The sequence below is a fragment of the Elaeis guineensis genome, chromosome 6 (genome assembly GCF_000442705.2).
Source record: "Elaeis guineensis isolate ETL-2024a chromosome 6, EG11, whole genome shotgun sequence".
NCBI classification, from domain to species: Eukaryota; Viridiplantae; Streptophyta; class Magnoliopsida; order Arecales; family Arecaceae; genus Elaeis; species Elaeis guineensis.
In genome coordinates, this window is record NC_025998.2 from 2,075,606 (window position 1) to 2,090,365 (window position 14,760).

General features: G+C 49.2%; 1 protein-coding gene across 1 annotated transcript; it reads right to left on the reverse strand.

Moving 5' to 3' along the window:
• Window positions 1-11,135: 11,135 nt before the first annotated feature.
• LOC105047714 (homeobox-leucine zipper protein HAT5) lies at window positions 11,136-14,553 on the reverse strand. The gene is made up of 3 exons (XM_010926761.2): window positions 13,880-14,553; window positions 12,490-12,881; window positions 11,136-11,858 (listed from the first exon to the last, which is right to left on the reverse strand). The coding sequence occupies exons 1-3, from the start codon at window positions 13,998-14,000 to the stop codon at window positions 11,451-11,453; spliced, it is 921 nt and encodes a 306-aa protein (XP_010925063.1). The 5' UTR covers window positions 14,001-14,553; the 3' UTR covers window positions 11,136-11,450.
• Window positions 14,554-14,760: the final 207 nt, after the last annotated feature.

Genomic DNA, 14,760 nt, shown 5'->3' on the forward strand with positions numbered 1-14,760 from the left:
TCGAAGCAGGCTTCATCCGAGAATCCACGTATCCCGATTGGCTCGCCAATGTTGTATGGTCAAGAAAGCCAACGGAAAGTGGAGGATCTGCATCGACTACACCGACCTCAACCGAGCCTGCCCGAAGGATAGCTTCCCACTTCCGAAGATCGACAGCTGGTGGATGCGACGTCCGGATTTCGACTGCTCAGCTTCATGGACGCTTCGCCGGGTACAACCAGATCCAGATGGCGCCTGAAGACGAAGAGCACACCGCGTTCGTGACTCCCAAGGGCCTCTACTGTTATCGGGTGATGCCCTTCGGATTGAAGAACGCCGGCACCACTTACCAGCGACTCGTCAACAAGGTCTTCAAAGACCAAATCGGACGCAACATGGAGGTGTACGTGGACGACATGCTGGTGAAGAGCACGCAGATCCCGGACCATGTTCAGGATCTCGAGGAGACATTCCGCACCCTTCGACGCACCGAATGAAGCTCAACCCGACCAAATGTGCCTTCGGGGTGACCTCGGGGAAGTTCCTCGGATTCCTCGTTTCTCAGAGAGGGATCGAGGCCAACCCTGACAAAATAAAGGCCATCCTCGACATGCGTCATCCGAACACCAAGAAGGAGGTCCAACAGCTGAACGGAAGAATCGTCGCTCTTAGCCGATTCATTTCCCGATCGGCTGAAAGGTGCCTCCCATTCTTCAAGACTTTGCGTCAGGCGAACGATTTTTCTTGGTCGGATGAGTGCGAACAGGCCTTTGAAGACCTAAAAAGGTACTTGGCTTCCCCACCGCTGCTCGCAAAGCCGCAGGTCGGGAGACCTTGTATCTCTACTTGGCCACATCTTATGAGGCGATCAGTTCGGTGCTTGTTCGGGGAAAACGAGTGCCGAACTCACCAGCCCATCTTCTACATCAGCAAAGTGCTCCACGGTGCCGAAGCCAGGTACTCGGAGACGGAAAAGATGATCTTCGCCCTGACCGTCTCCGCGCAACGGCTTCGACCATACTTCCAGGCCCACGCCATCGTGGTACTCACCAACCAGCCCCTGAGGGCCGTACTGCGCCGACCCGACACATCCGGACGACTCGCTAAGTGGGCGATGAAGCTTAGCGAGTTCGACATTCAGTACCGACCAAGGCCTGCCTTGAAGGCTCAGGTCTTGGCCGACTTCATCGCCGAATGCCCGACGACCGACCGAGGGTCGGGAGCTGAAGACCCGGGATGAGATACGGTCTCTGAGCCAGACCCGATCTCCACCTGGGTACTCCACATCGACGGAGCCTCCAACGCTCACGGAAGCGGGGCCGGGCTCCTGCTCACGAATTCGGATGGGGTGGTCACCGAATCGCCCTCCGGTTCGACTTCAAAGCCTCCAACAATCAACCGAATACGAGGCGCTCCTCGCGGGCTTGAGGATGGCGAAGGAACTGGGCATCGACAGCCTCCGGGCATTCTCCGACTCTCAGCTGATCGTGGGACAGGTCAAGGGCGACTTCGAGGTGCGGGATCCGACCATGATCAAGTATCTTCAGAAGGTAAAGGATCTCGTGGCCCGCCTCGAGTATTTCGAGATCTCCCACATCCCCAGGACGGAGAACGCCCGCGCGATGCTCTTTCCAGATTGGCAACGTCGGCCTATGACTCCTTGGGTCGGACCTTCGTCGAAAATCTCCAGCAGCCGAGCATCGATCGGGTCGAGGAAGTGCAGCAGCTAACGTCCGAACCAAGTTGGATGGACCCGATCGTCCAATACCTCGCCGACGGGACCGGTCCCGAAGATCCCGCAGAGGCCAAGCGACTCCGATGGTCGGCGTCGCAATATGTGATCATGGACGGCCGACTCTACAAGAGGTCGTTCTCCCTCCCTCTGCTCAAGTGCTTGGACCGACCGACGCCGACTACGCTCTCCGAGAGGTTCATGAAGGAATTTGTGGGAATCACTTGGGGGGCAAGTCCTTAGCCTTCAAAGTCTTACGACAAGGCTACTACTGGCCGACCATGAGGAAGGATGCGGCAGAGTTGGTCCGAAGGTGCGAGCCATGCCAGAAGTATGCCAATGTTCAGCACCAACCAGCCAGCCAAATCGCTCCCATTGTCGCTCCGTGGCCCTTCGCTCAGTGGGGAGTCGATATTCTCGGCCCCTTCCTACCGGCATCGGCCAGAGGAAGTTTATCGTTGTCGCCATCGACTACTTCACGAAGTGGGTCGAGGCTGAGCCCTTGGCGCAGATCACCGAGCGGAAGATGGAGGACTTCATCCAAAAGTCCATCATCTTCAGGTTCGGATTACCGCACACCATCATCACTGACAACGGACGGCAATTCGACAATCAAGACTTCAAAGACTTCTGCACCAGGTTCCATATCCGCCATCGACTGACTTCAGTCGGGCACCCGCAGTCCAACGGTGAGGTTGAGGTAACTAACGAACCTTACTCCATGGACTCAAGACCCGACTGAACGAAGCCAAAGGTCTCTGGGTCGACGAGCTGGGCTCCGTTCTGTGGGCTTACCGAACGACGCCCCGCATCCCGACCGGGGAGTCGCCGTTCAGTTTGGCCTACGGGACAGACGCTATGATCCCGCTCGAGATTGGCCTCCCATCTTCAAGGGTCGAGCGGTACCAAGAGCCAGACAACTCCGAAGTCGGAGGGCCGACCTAGACCTCCTCCCCGAACTGCGGGACGAGGCTCAAGTCTGAATGGCTTCATACCGACAAAGGGTCGCCCGGTACTACAACGCCAAGGTTAGACCAAAGCTTTTCAGGCCCGGTGACCTGGTCTTGAGAAAGACGGAAGTCTCGAAGCCCTTGGAACAGGGAAAGTTGGCTCCGAATTGGGAGGGACCCTACAAGGTCGCAGACACTTTCGGGCCGAGAGCCTATCGGCTGGAGACCCTCGAGGGGAAGACCATCCCTCAGACTTGGAACGTCGATAACCTGAAGCTGTATTACCAGTGAATTTTGTGGTTGGAATACGAGTTCAGTTTTAAATTTCGGAGTCCTGACCCTTCGACGTTCGACGATCCATCGGCCCCTTACCAGGACCGATGCACCTACGGGAGTCGATACTCCTTCGACGTTCGACGAGCCATCGACCACTTGCCAGGACCGAAGCACCTACGAGAGTCGACAGCCCGTCTACGGTCGAACTTTCGGGCAGATCCATCGGCCGATAGACCGATCGGGCCCGACCAAAGAAAAGCTTAAAGCCCACGCGATTGTTGTCGCGACTTCCGATCAGGCTACGGCCGGTCGAGGGATATTCGGCTTACCACCGTTTATCACACGACGCGACCTTAGTCGCACACACGACTCGCCGACCGACCTACGGCCGGCTGAACGACATTCGGCTTGCCACCGTCTGTCAAAAGAAATGGAACCCGACGCAGAGCATGGGGACCCGACTTACTATCGTACCCCCGACACTGCGCCGGACGATGATCGACTAAGTGCATCTGCGGAAGTCCGACTGCCGAACCTTTGCCAAGTTCGGTCGGCTCCCGACTCAACGGATGGACCCGACTGACAACTTCGACTACCCGAAGCCGACCTAAAGTCGGGACACATTCTACTTTTAGGGCTATACAAGTTGTCGGAGTCCTACCGACTCATGTGGGTTAGTGGCTTACTTAAGTTAGCGACTAAGGTTCGACATCGCAGCTATAGCCGGCATTACAAATAACAAGGAGAGAAGGAAAGAAGTTTCATTCATTGATGAAAAGGAATTACAGAGTCGGGTCGAAGCCCGATCACATGTATTTTCAAAAAGACAAAAAGTAAAGATGGTCGGCAGGGCCGATCACCCGTCCTGGTCGATCTCTTCAACCGACGGAGGATCGGGGATGATCGGCGTCTCGGCCATAAGCGACGCTTGGTCGGCCGCCGAGGGATGGGCTTCGGTCGGCAAAGGAACTTCGGTCGGCACCTGCTCCGGGACGGCCTCCTCCACCACGATGACGCCCCCCGACGGCTGGTCGGCCATCTCTTCCATTCCTTCTCCTTCGACTCCTTCCTCCTCGGCTAGCGGCGGGACGATGCGGCTGACGTCCACCTCCGGATACAGCGAATGAACGACGTCCCGACCGTCCTCGAAACCGACCCGGTAGGAGGCGAAGCCTGACTCGAGCATCTCCTCCTTGTACCGGTCGGAGGCCCGGAAGTCCTCCACCGCGCGATCGGCCGACTCCCTCGCCGACCGTGCCTCGTCCTCGGCGCGGGCTAGCACCTCCCTCGCCGACTCCGCCTCGGCCTTAGCCATTTTGGCGTCGACCTGGGAGATGGACAGCTCCTCTTCGGCTTCAGCGAGCTTCCCAAGCTGACCCGAAGTTGCTCGCGTTCCCCTTGGAGTTCAGCGGTGGCCCCATCCCGTTCGTGCCGAAGGTGACGCACGGCCCGACCTTTGTGCTTGGCTCCTTCTTAGCAGACTTTAGTTCGGCCATGAGCCGGGAGACCTCGTCCGTCAACTTGGCCTCCCGGTCGGCCGACTCCTGCAGTTGGTCGACTAGCCTCGCCCTTTCGGCCTCGGCCGCCGCCGACCTTTCTTTGAAGGCTGCCCGAACGTCACCGAACCTTCGGTATCCGGCCTCCAGTTCGGACATGGTGAAGATCAGCTGCCGAAGGAAAAAAGCTTTGTCAGAATTATGTGGCAAGCAAAAATTCTTCTGAGGAAAAAGGTGATGCGAAGCTTACCTCCACCATTGTCGGGTAGAACCGCGACAACATCTCGGTCACCTGCCGAGACCGTAACGACTGCACGTCGGTGGGGAGGAGGATCCCCTGGCACAACCTCCTCGCAAGGTTGTGGTCGGCCAAGGCCGACGCACCCTCGGGGTAGTATGCGCTGGGGGGCATTGATCTGTCCTCCTCCGAGGGCTCCATCAGGGCTTTCCCCCGATCAGCTGCCCCGACCGATGGGGCTGGCAGCGATGGGACGCTGGAGTTCGACCCGGCGCCCCCCGTTGCGCCCACAGACGCCTCCGGGTGATGTTCGGCTTCCCGAACGTCGTCCGGCTCCACCCGCACCGGCGAAGCCGCCGACACTCCTTCGGCCGCTTCCTCGGTCGGCCTCTCTCCGACTTGGACAGTCGGAGCCACGAGGGCTATAATCGGCTCCGACTCTTCGGTCGCCGATGCTTCGACGGTCGGCGGGGCTGGGGTTGGTCTCTTGGAAGGGCGCGAAGGGCCGGCCCCCGACGCTGGCCTCTTCCTCGCGGCGGCAAACTGCCGAATCTCGGCATCAGTCGGCCTCATCCTCGGTGGTGTCCCTGCAATACCGACAAGAGAGTTAATGGCTGGGCCAAAAGCCGACTAAAAGACGGACAAAAAGAGAAGTCGGAGGATCGGGCGATACCTATTCGGGGGACCAGACTCAAGCCGGCGTCATAGAGAGCTTGTTCGGTAACAAGCTCCCTCTGCTTCGGTACCGACATGTCCTTCAGTCGGTGGAAGTCCTCCCGGTCGTCCACATCCACCCGACTGTTGTCGTTGGCCTCTGTTCGGGGTATACCCCAACGAGAAGGAAAGCCCCAGGAAGAAGAGGAGGAAACAAAGAAAAACTGGTTTTTCCATCCATGGATGGACGATGGAAGACCAGTTATGAAAGCAAGACCCTTCCGGGGGTTGAAGAGCCACCACCCTCGGGCTTTAGGGGGGGTCGGAGCACAAAGAAGGCCCGGAAGAGTGAAACACGGGGGTTGGTCGGCAAGAGCTGACACAACAGCGCGAAAGAAATGATTAACCGAACAGAGTTCGGTGCCAGTTGCGCCGGACAGAGTCCGTAGTAATCAAGCAGATTTCGGACGAACTCCGGAATCGAAAGTCGAAGACCTGCGCGAAGGTCTTCAACGTACAGCGCCAGATCGCCAAGCAGAGGGTTGTTGACCCGACCGCCGGCCCCTGGAGCGGAGAGCCAAAACTGCTCCGGGATGCGATAGTGCTCCCGAAGCTGATCAACGTTCGGCCCCGAAAGCGAGGAGACCTCATCTTCTGGAGCCGATCGGGAGTCATCGGTCGGGTTCCCCGACCGAGCTCCCTGAGTCGGTTTCCTGGTCATTATGCAGGGACCGAAAGAGGAGAAAGAGAAGAAAGGAAGGAAGAAGGAAAAGGGGGACCACGAACCGAATGGACCCTCCGCAGGCGAAGAAGAGCTCTGCCCGCGACGACTGAAAAATCGCCCGGACAGAGTTTCTCCAGCGAAATGTTGCAAATGTGGGTCAGGGTCCGGGAGGTCCTATATATATAGGGCCGACCGACGGCCGAGATCCTTCCGCGCCGACCGAAGACCTGCAGATGCGCGACGCGTGGCGCCCACCGGTTGGCGGAAGATTCGGCGCGCCCCGCCCCGGGACGGCCGCACCGCCCGCATTAAATGCCGGAGGGGGCGCCGGCCAACCACCTTGACACGCGGCACGCAGTGCGCGGCCCTGCATTCAATCACCCGCGCCGGTTCGCGTTCCCGATGGGACGCCTGACAGTGGCACTCTCTTCCGCGATCGGCGCCGGATATCCGATCGACTGACGCCGTATCGTCCGACACCCGATCTTCTGACACCGACGTAACGACTGACGACGACAAGACGTGGCGTCTGACATCTGACGCCGACGTGACGTCTGACATCGACTGAACGTCCGGATCGCTGGGCATTCATGGGGCGTCTGACATCGGATCATCCGACAGTACGGTCGGATCTACACGTGTGACAAATCCACTCCCAGTCGTCCGGGATGGCTGCCCGAATGGAAGCGTCATCCTGCCCACCACCCGACTTGGGAGTGGAGGGGGGCAACTGTTGGGGAAATCCGCCGACCGACTGCCGGAGGGCCCGACCGCCGGAGGGCCCGACCGCCCGACCGACCGCCCGACCGACTGCCGGAGGGCCGGACCGACTGCCGGAGGGCCCGACCGCCCGACCGACCGCCCGACCGACCGTCGGAGGGCCCGACCGCCCGACCGACCGCCGGAGGGCCCGACCACCCGACCGGCTGACGACCCGACCGCCTCCGTCGAACGACTCCGACTGGCCGATAGGCCGATCGACCATCGGTCGGGGCGACCGACTGACGGGAACCATCAGCGGCTAACCGCCAGATGTCCAACGGCCCGTCGCCGACTGGGGATATGTCGGGCGTGACCATCCCGACCGACCGAACCCCAAGGTTCAATGGCCGACTTACATGATGCTCGCCGACCAATGGAGGGGCCCGACACCACTTATCTGGCTACCGACTTTAGGTCGGTCGGCTCCTCCAACCGCCGTACAGCCGCCAGACGTTGTCAGCCCTGACACGGACATGCGGCACAGTTACCTAGGGGCATTGTCCCGCCAAGAGCCGGGTCAACCCTGGTGATTAGACGGCTACATGGCGACGTGACGTTTTCACGACGGCTCTGACAGCCCACAGTGAGTTGACAGTTCCTCACTTGTCCGCGCCATTAATGACGGCGCCATACCTACTCCACTATATATACCGGGGAAGGCAACAGTGCAAGGGATCCGCTCCGTCTCTCCCGCAAACGCAGGCTCGCCCCTCTTTCTCTCTCCCTCTCTCAGAGCTCTCTGTCTACATTTCACTGTTGCCCAGTCACCTCTCTGACTTGACCGTCGGAAGGTCCCCGTCGGAGCCACCTCCGGTCAATGCGGACTTCCTTTTGCAGGTGCACGCTTTCCGACGATCGGGCGACGAGACGATTGGCCGCAACATATGGATAGAAGGCATGGTGCTTGGCACGTTCCATACATATGGTAGGATAATGGATGACTATGGTTCAACTCTGTCCTGTTAGAGTTTTCCTTTTTTTTGGTTATTTATGTGCGTTGAGAAAGGCAATTTTTTTTCTTTTCCTTTGGTGCGCTCTTCCTTTCTGTGCGTGAAAGAGAGGGAGCATAAACGAAACAAGAAGTTATATTTTTATCAGAAAAGTTTAAAACAGATTGTTAATTAATTTATACGTCAGCACTGACTTTTGAACATAATTTTTTGAAAAAAAATTAAAAAAAAATTTGATGACTGCATGTGTTATAGATAGAATTGAAATCGGATTGGATACCAGCATATCTATATCCATATTTATTTTATTCGATAAATATAAATATGAATATAAATATTATTCGGATGTAAAAATTTATATCCATATTTGTTTTAAATGGATATGGATATAATTCAGATACTGAAAATATGAATATAATTATAAATATTATATAAATAATTAAATTTTATAATTAAAAATTTAAAAATATTACTAAAAAGATGATAAATCAAGTTAAAAATATATCTATATAGTTATATATTTTTTAAAAAATTAATAAATACTATATAATATTATATAAAGTTACATGTATATTCGAATATTCGGATACGGATCGAATAGTTGTCTATTCATATCCATATCTATTTTTTTTATAGATATAAATACGAATATAAATATTAATTAAATTCTTAAATTTTTATTTATAATTGGATTGATTCGAATATAAAAATAAATCGAAATAGATAATATTTATATTATTTTTATCTTTAATTATATATCCATCCGATAAATTTTATTTTATTTTTCTCTCTCTCTCTCTCTATTTATGTATATACCACTCGAGGAGGGAGAAAGGTGACGGAGAGATCTCCACGGGGATCGGGCCCCCCTTCTCTCCTCGGCGAGTGTGGTCCGACCCCACGCAGAAATGCTTGTCCCACCTTGAGAAAGGCATCGGGCCACTCTCCTTTGCCACGTAGCTCCAACAAGGAGGGCGGGCTTGTCGCGGGCCCCGCTTCTCCCTGGTCCTGTAAAGTCACTCAAAGACGGACACGGATAGCGGACACGTCGCATCAAGGCTGGACACCTGTTCAGCTTCCATTGTAACTGTTTTTCGAGGCAGCTGCCATCTGGCCGTTATGATTGCTGAGATGCCTTGGAGATGTTATTGGCTCAGAGGGCGCCGGCCCGATGGATATAGCTTGTTCTTTTGCTTTCCCCCCTCCCTCCCTATTCGGTAGTGCTTGGTCCGGGCATATCGAATGGTTTTGCACTCGATAAAGGCACTCTTATTCACTCTTTTTATCAAGAAGAGCTATGTTTGTCAAGCACAAGAAGTATCATCCATTGGGGAACATGGGAATCAGATGGGCCCTAACAACAGTGCTAGATGCTGTTGTTCTATAATACGTAACATTGCTGATGGATATATGTTTATTTATACTAATTGCTATCAAATTTCAAAACAAGCTTTCTCACTTGAAGAAATAATAGATTGTTGATGTTCGGATTGCAAGCAATCGACACCCTAAAAGGCTACAACAGACAGAGCCGGCCCTGGGGCGGGTCAAATTGGGCGACCGCCCCAGGCCCCAATTTTTTTTTTTTTTTGGTAAACAAAACGCCATTCTTCTTTTCCCGAGTCCTGACTCCCAACGGCTCCCAAGCTCCAGCAAGAGCTTTTTAGCTCTCGTCATCTCGATTTCTCTCATAATTTCTCATCACCTCGCAATGCCTTTCTCCCTATTTTTTTTTGGGTAAACCAAACGGCATTTTTCCTCTCCGGAGTCCCGACTCCCCAAACAAAACATCATTCTTCCTCTCCCGAATCCCGACTCCAATGGCTCTCAAGCCCCAGCAAGAGCTTTTTAGCTCTCGTCATCTCGATTTCTCCCGTAATTTCTCATCACCTCACAACGCCTTTCTCCCTGTTCTTTTTTTGGGTAAACCAAACGTCATTCTTCCTCTCCGGAGTCCCGACTCCCCAACGGCTCCTAGCAAGAGCTTTTTAGCTCTCGTCATCTCGATTTCTCTCGTAATTTCTCAATTCTCATCCCCTCTCATCGCCTCGCAACACCTCCCTTAATCCTATATTTCATATAAAATATCAAGTAAAAAGAAAAAATAATTTGATGAAGATGTTAATGTAGATATTGAACAATCACCAGAAGAATCATTTAGAGTTAATTATTTTTTATATTTAATAGATCAAGCTATCTTTTCATTGAAACATAGATTTGAATAATTTCAATTATATGAAAATAATTTTGAATTTTTGTTTGATTTCAAAACATTAATTTCATTGGATGAAGAAAGTTTGAAAAAATTTTATCTTAATCTTCAAAGTATTTTAACAAATGATAATCATTATGATCTTGATGGGATTGATTTATTTTCAGAATTAAAAATTCTAAAAGTAATTATGCCAAAAAAAAAATACTGCTATAAATATATTTAATTATATTAATGAAATGAATTGTTATCCAAATGTATCAATTGCATATAGAATATTATTGACCATATCTGTCACCGTTGTTTCTACTGAAAAAAGTTTCTCAAAATTAAAATTATTAAAATTATATTTACGATCAACGATGTTACAAGAAAGATTAAATGGTTTAGCTATACTATCTATTGAAGAAAAATTATTGTCAAATATTGATTATAAAAAAATTATAAAAAATTTTACATTACAAAATGCACGTAGATTAATTTTTTAATGATAATTAATATTTAAAATATATTAATTTTTAATAAAAAAATTTTATTTTTTTTATTTGATCTAGGCCTAAAGAATGTCAGGACTGGCCCTGACAACAGAGATCTTATTTGGCCCCCCCCCCCACCCAAAAAAAAAAAAAATTGTCAGCTGCAATAACATCCCCTTTTGACCATCTTTTAATAGGAGCCACGAGTAGAGCATTGCCGTCGTTTTCATATCGACATCAATCTTAGATATCCCTTCCTTCACGATTTGAAGCACTCAGCAAATAAAAGTAACCTCGTACAAAGATGAAAGGGGCAAAATAAACATTGCACTCCACAACATCAGATTAAAATAACCATATACCAGGATCCCCAAGAAAAGCTTCGGCGACAAATCAGCTGCCATGGAAGAAAGCAACAGAAAAGCTACACTGTTACACCCTGGAGCCTGTTATACGAGGTTCCATGTGGCACAAACCACTCAGCAACAAAATTCTTACCTTCGTAAAAGATCAAAACCTTCTGAAAAAACTCTTTAGACCAAAATAGTATATCTAAAGCTATTCTGATCAACATGACACGTTAGGGGGATGCTGCGATCATATTTCCATGCCAATTTATGACACTTGGAAGTTACAGATATAGCTCCACATCAGACAATATAGCACAATCCATCCGCTAGCTTGACTTCCGAATCATGTAGCTTTTCATATTCATATTCACAAAAAAAGCCTTTTGGCTGCCCAAGGCTTTGTTATGAAAGCCTACTTATAATACATCAAATGGAAGGACTTCAAAAGGATGAGAAAGGGAAATCTAGAGAGAGATCATCATGACTTTGAAAGGATGAAGAAAACCACACAGCCCACCTAGGTCTGGGGTCACCAGATGGCCCCTTACTGATCTCCTAGCTTATCATTACATCATACTAGGAAAAACCCCATAGCAGAAACAAAGACCAATATAGCAGGATGGACATGTATGGAACAGAAAGTATGAAATCTCAGCAGGGCCAGGGCCAGAGCCAGAAAGCCTGGTCCTCCACTGGGAAAACATAGTTAAATGAGTTGTCTTCAAGCTTCATGGAGCTGCATCCTTTAATTTCCTCATCCTCATTGACATGTAAGAGAAGAGCCCTATCAGGTTTGAACACACTTGAAGAGTCTGCCGGCTCCAAAATTGGAGAGAGTACTCCATCAGTGTAGCCAAGGCTATCCGAGTCTGATACCGGACTGTTGGCAGAGTTGAGATCCTCTAGTTTACACAGCAGAACATGCACATCGGGTTTGTTCTCTTCAAAAACTGAATCCATGTCTAGTTTTTGCAGCAGGAGAGGAGGAGAATTTTTTATTTTATGTGTTTCTAAGTCACCCTTCTCCCATTTACAAAGTTTGTCTGTGAGAAAGAGAACCTGTTCGGGAGAAAATTCTTAGTGATAAACGAGATACAATTTATCTTCTGAATATATTTTTCAATAGAGGAAAGACAAACACAGATCAGGACAAATCTTGCAAACTTCAAAAAGGCATGTCACAATAGTGCTTCGGTTTTTCTCCTTCAAATGCAATTGTGTTGAAATAAAAACGACAAGTCACATTTATTCTTATGAGGCATCATTCAGACCAGCATGAAACATATAGCAATCTGTGCAAGACACATGACCAAGAAGTAGAATAACAGACTCGTAATAAGAAAATGAACAAGATCATGTCAACTATTCCTTAGCAACTGATGCACAAAAATCTTTAAATCCAGAGGTATCCCTTTATATAGCTTGATGATAGTCGTGTAAATTTGAAAGGGGCAAATTTACATCTACTCATATCTTCAGGGTATTGAACATGATTAAGAAACAAAGAGGTTCAGCATTGTGTGGCGTTGTTAACGCAGTGAGAGGAACTTGACACCCAAAGACCTACAAGCAAGAGATATCGTGCGCCCAAAAAATTAAGTTTCAAGTACTTTTTAAAGGGATGTAGGTTTCAGCTGAAAAAATAGAGAGAAGCAGTATAAGCTTATTTGCTTGAACTGAAATGGATTACCTCTGCTTTCAGCTTCTCCTTCTCCTCGAGTAGGTTCTCATAATCAGCCTTGAGAACATCATAGCTGGACTTAAGCACTTCATAATCCTTCTCCATCTGCTTTGTCTTCAACCGGGCTCGGCGGTTCTGAAACCATATGGCTACCTGTCTAGGCTGAAGGCCAAGATCCTTCGCAAGCTGAATCTTTCTCTCTAGTTCGAGCTTGTTGTCAAGAGCAAAATTCTCCTCGAGGAGCTCAACCTGATCGGCCGTTAGCCGCCTCTTCTTATCTGGCTGGTGACAAAACTCCTCCAGGTTTACTCCACCAGTTTCATCCAAGTCAAGGGACCGGTAAAATGATCCTTCATTTGTGATCCCATGAGCATTTTCAATATTCATCATGGATTTCAAGCCTGGGGACAAAAAGAATTTTAACAGACTTCAATATATACCTTCTAACCATGGCTATGGATAGCTTAATCCACCAGCTTGAATAACAGAGGAAATAGAAAACTATCATTGTGTATCCAACTTTCTACGTTCACAAACAAAATATGGTTTCTAAATGCATTGCACTATCACCATAAATTCGATGAAAAAAAGAGTCAGTAAAGAACATTTTGCTCTATATCTAAATCAAATTAGCAACCGCAAACACCATTTTTAAGGGAGAAATAATGAAAGTGCCTTGTTAAACCACCTACAAAAATGTCATTTGAATATTTGAATCCAAGATAAGGCCATCATGTAAGTTACTTAATATCCAGTAAACAAAGAAATGCCAAAAAACAAGAAGTACAATTAGTGGGGAGTATTGATCAAGGCAGTCCTTCTATACTAAACTGAAGTCTCATACACATGATACGTATCCTGATATCATAATTCAGAAAATCTCAATTGGAGTAGTTTGTTATGCGCATGTCAAAAAATCCATCAGCTTAAGTAGAAATCAAATGAATTTTCAACAAGATTAATAGGTCTCAACACATAACTGAAAATAGAAGCAGCTCTCAGTTACGAAGTCGCATCAGATTGGAAGCACTCATCTTAAGAGAGATGGTTCTAAGATTGGTGCCAAAAAAACTTCAGAAGCTCAAAACTTGAAATGGATTAGTAATGGAAAACGCATACTAGGAAAAGCACCAAGTTCAAATTCCAATAGAAGATCAGAAGATCAGCGGCACCAAAAATAACCCTCTTGCAAACCTTTATACAAATTCCCCCAACCCCACCCTCGAACAAAACACACACACAAATCTCCATTTTGACCATCTAAAAAGCTTAGCAGCCCAATAAACGGCTCAAAATTAGAATCAGATCAAAGAAAATAAGACAATAAACTGCAGCAGAGCACTAGAATACTATCACCCAAAACTAACTTCCAGAATTCAAAACAAGCCCAGATGGTTACCAAGGAATCCGCCATGAGAAGAGTCCGAAGCGAGCAGGGCTTCGGTAGCGTCCGAGGGAAACCCTTCGTTCCGGAGCAAAACCGCCAAATTTGGACCCCCATACGCCATCAGTCCCGCCATATTCTGCACCTCTCTCCCTCCCTCACAGTCTTTTTTTCTCTAAACTGTCTTTTTTCAGTCTCTTCTCCAATCTTTACCTCAAACAACTCCTTCCCGATCTCCCTCTCGCTCTTCCTCTTCTTCTCGCCCTTTCTGCCTCTGTTCTTTCCGGAACTCCTTAGCGAGACAGCTTAAGACCAGAAGGCCATGCTTTCTCCCTTCAGAGAGGTCTTGCACACCTGCTACTTCTCTGTTCTGCTATAGCTAGTGACGGAAGAAGCTGGTGATCATGATGACACAGGCGTGGGAGGATGCAATAGAGCAGAGGCTACTAAGAGCCATCTCTTACTCTGTCTCCCCCTCACCCCTCCTATCTCTCTTCCTCCCAGGGGAAGAAGAGTTAATGGAAGGAGACGAAGATTTGAGGCGTGGGTGGAAAGAATTCCGTCGATCCCGACGGAGAAGACGGAGACCAGTGGTGGGGGAGGGGCATGGAAAAGGATTTGGTTTCGTTTTGTTTTGCCAAGGTCTCTCTCTGTTATTTCTTCCCTGCTCCGGAGTGCTTCGAGGGGAGGGGTTTATAAAGACTGGAGCGGCCTAGTGATGCTACTGTTGTTTACTTAGCTCGCTGATGGGTTGGAGTTGAAATGGCTGAAATGCCCCACGTTGTCTGGATAAAGTAACGAAAGCATTCCTGTTTATGATGCGACCATACCATTGTATGGTTCTGTCCCATCTATTCTGCCACTAAATCAAAATTTTAGCTTATGGATCCCATTGT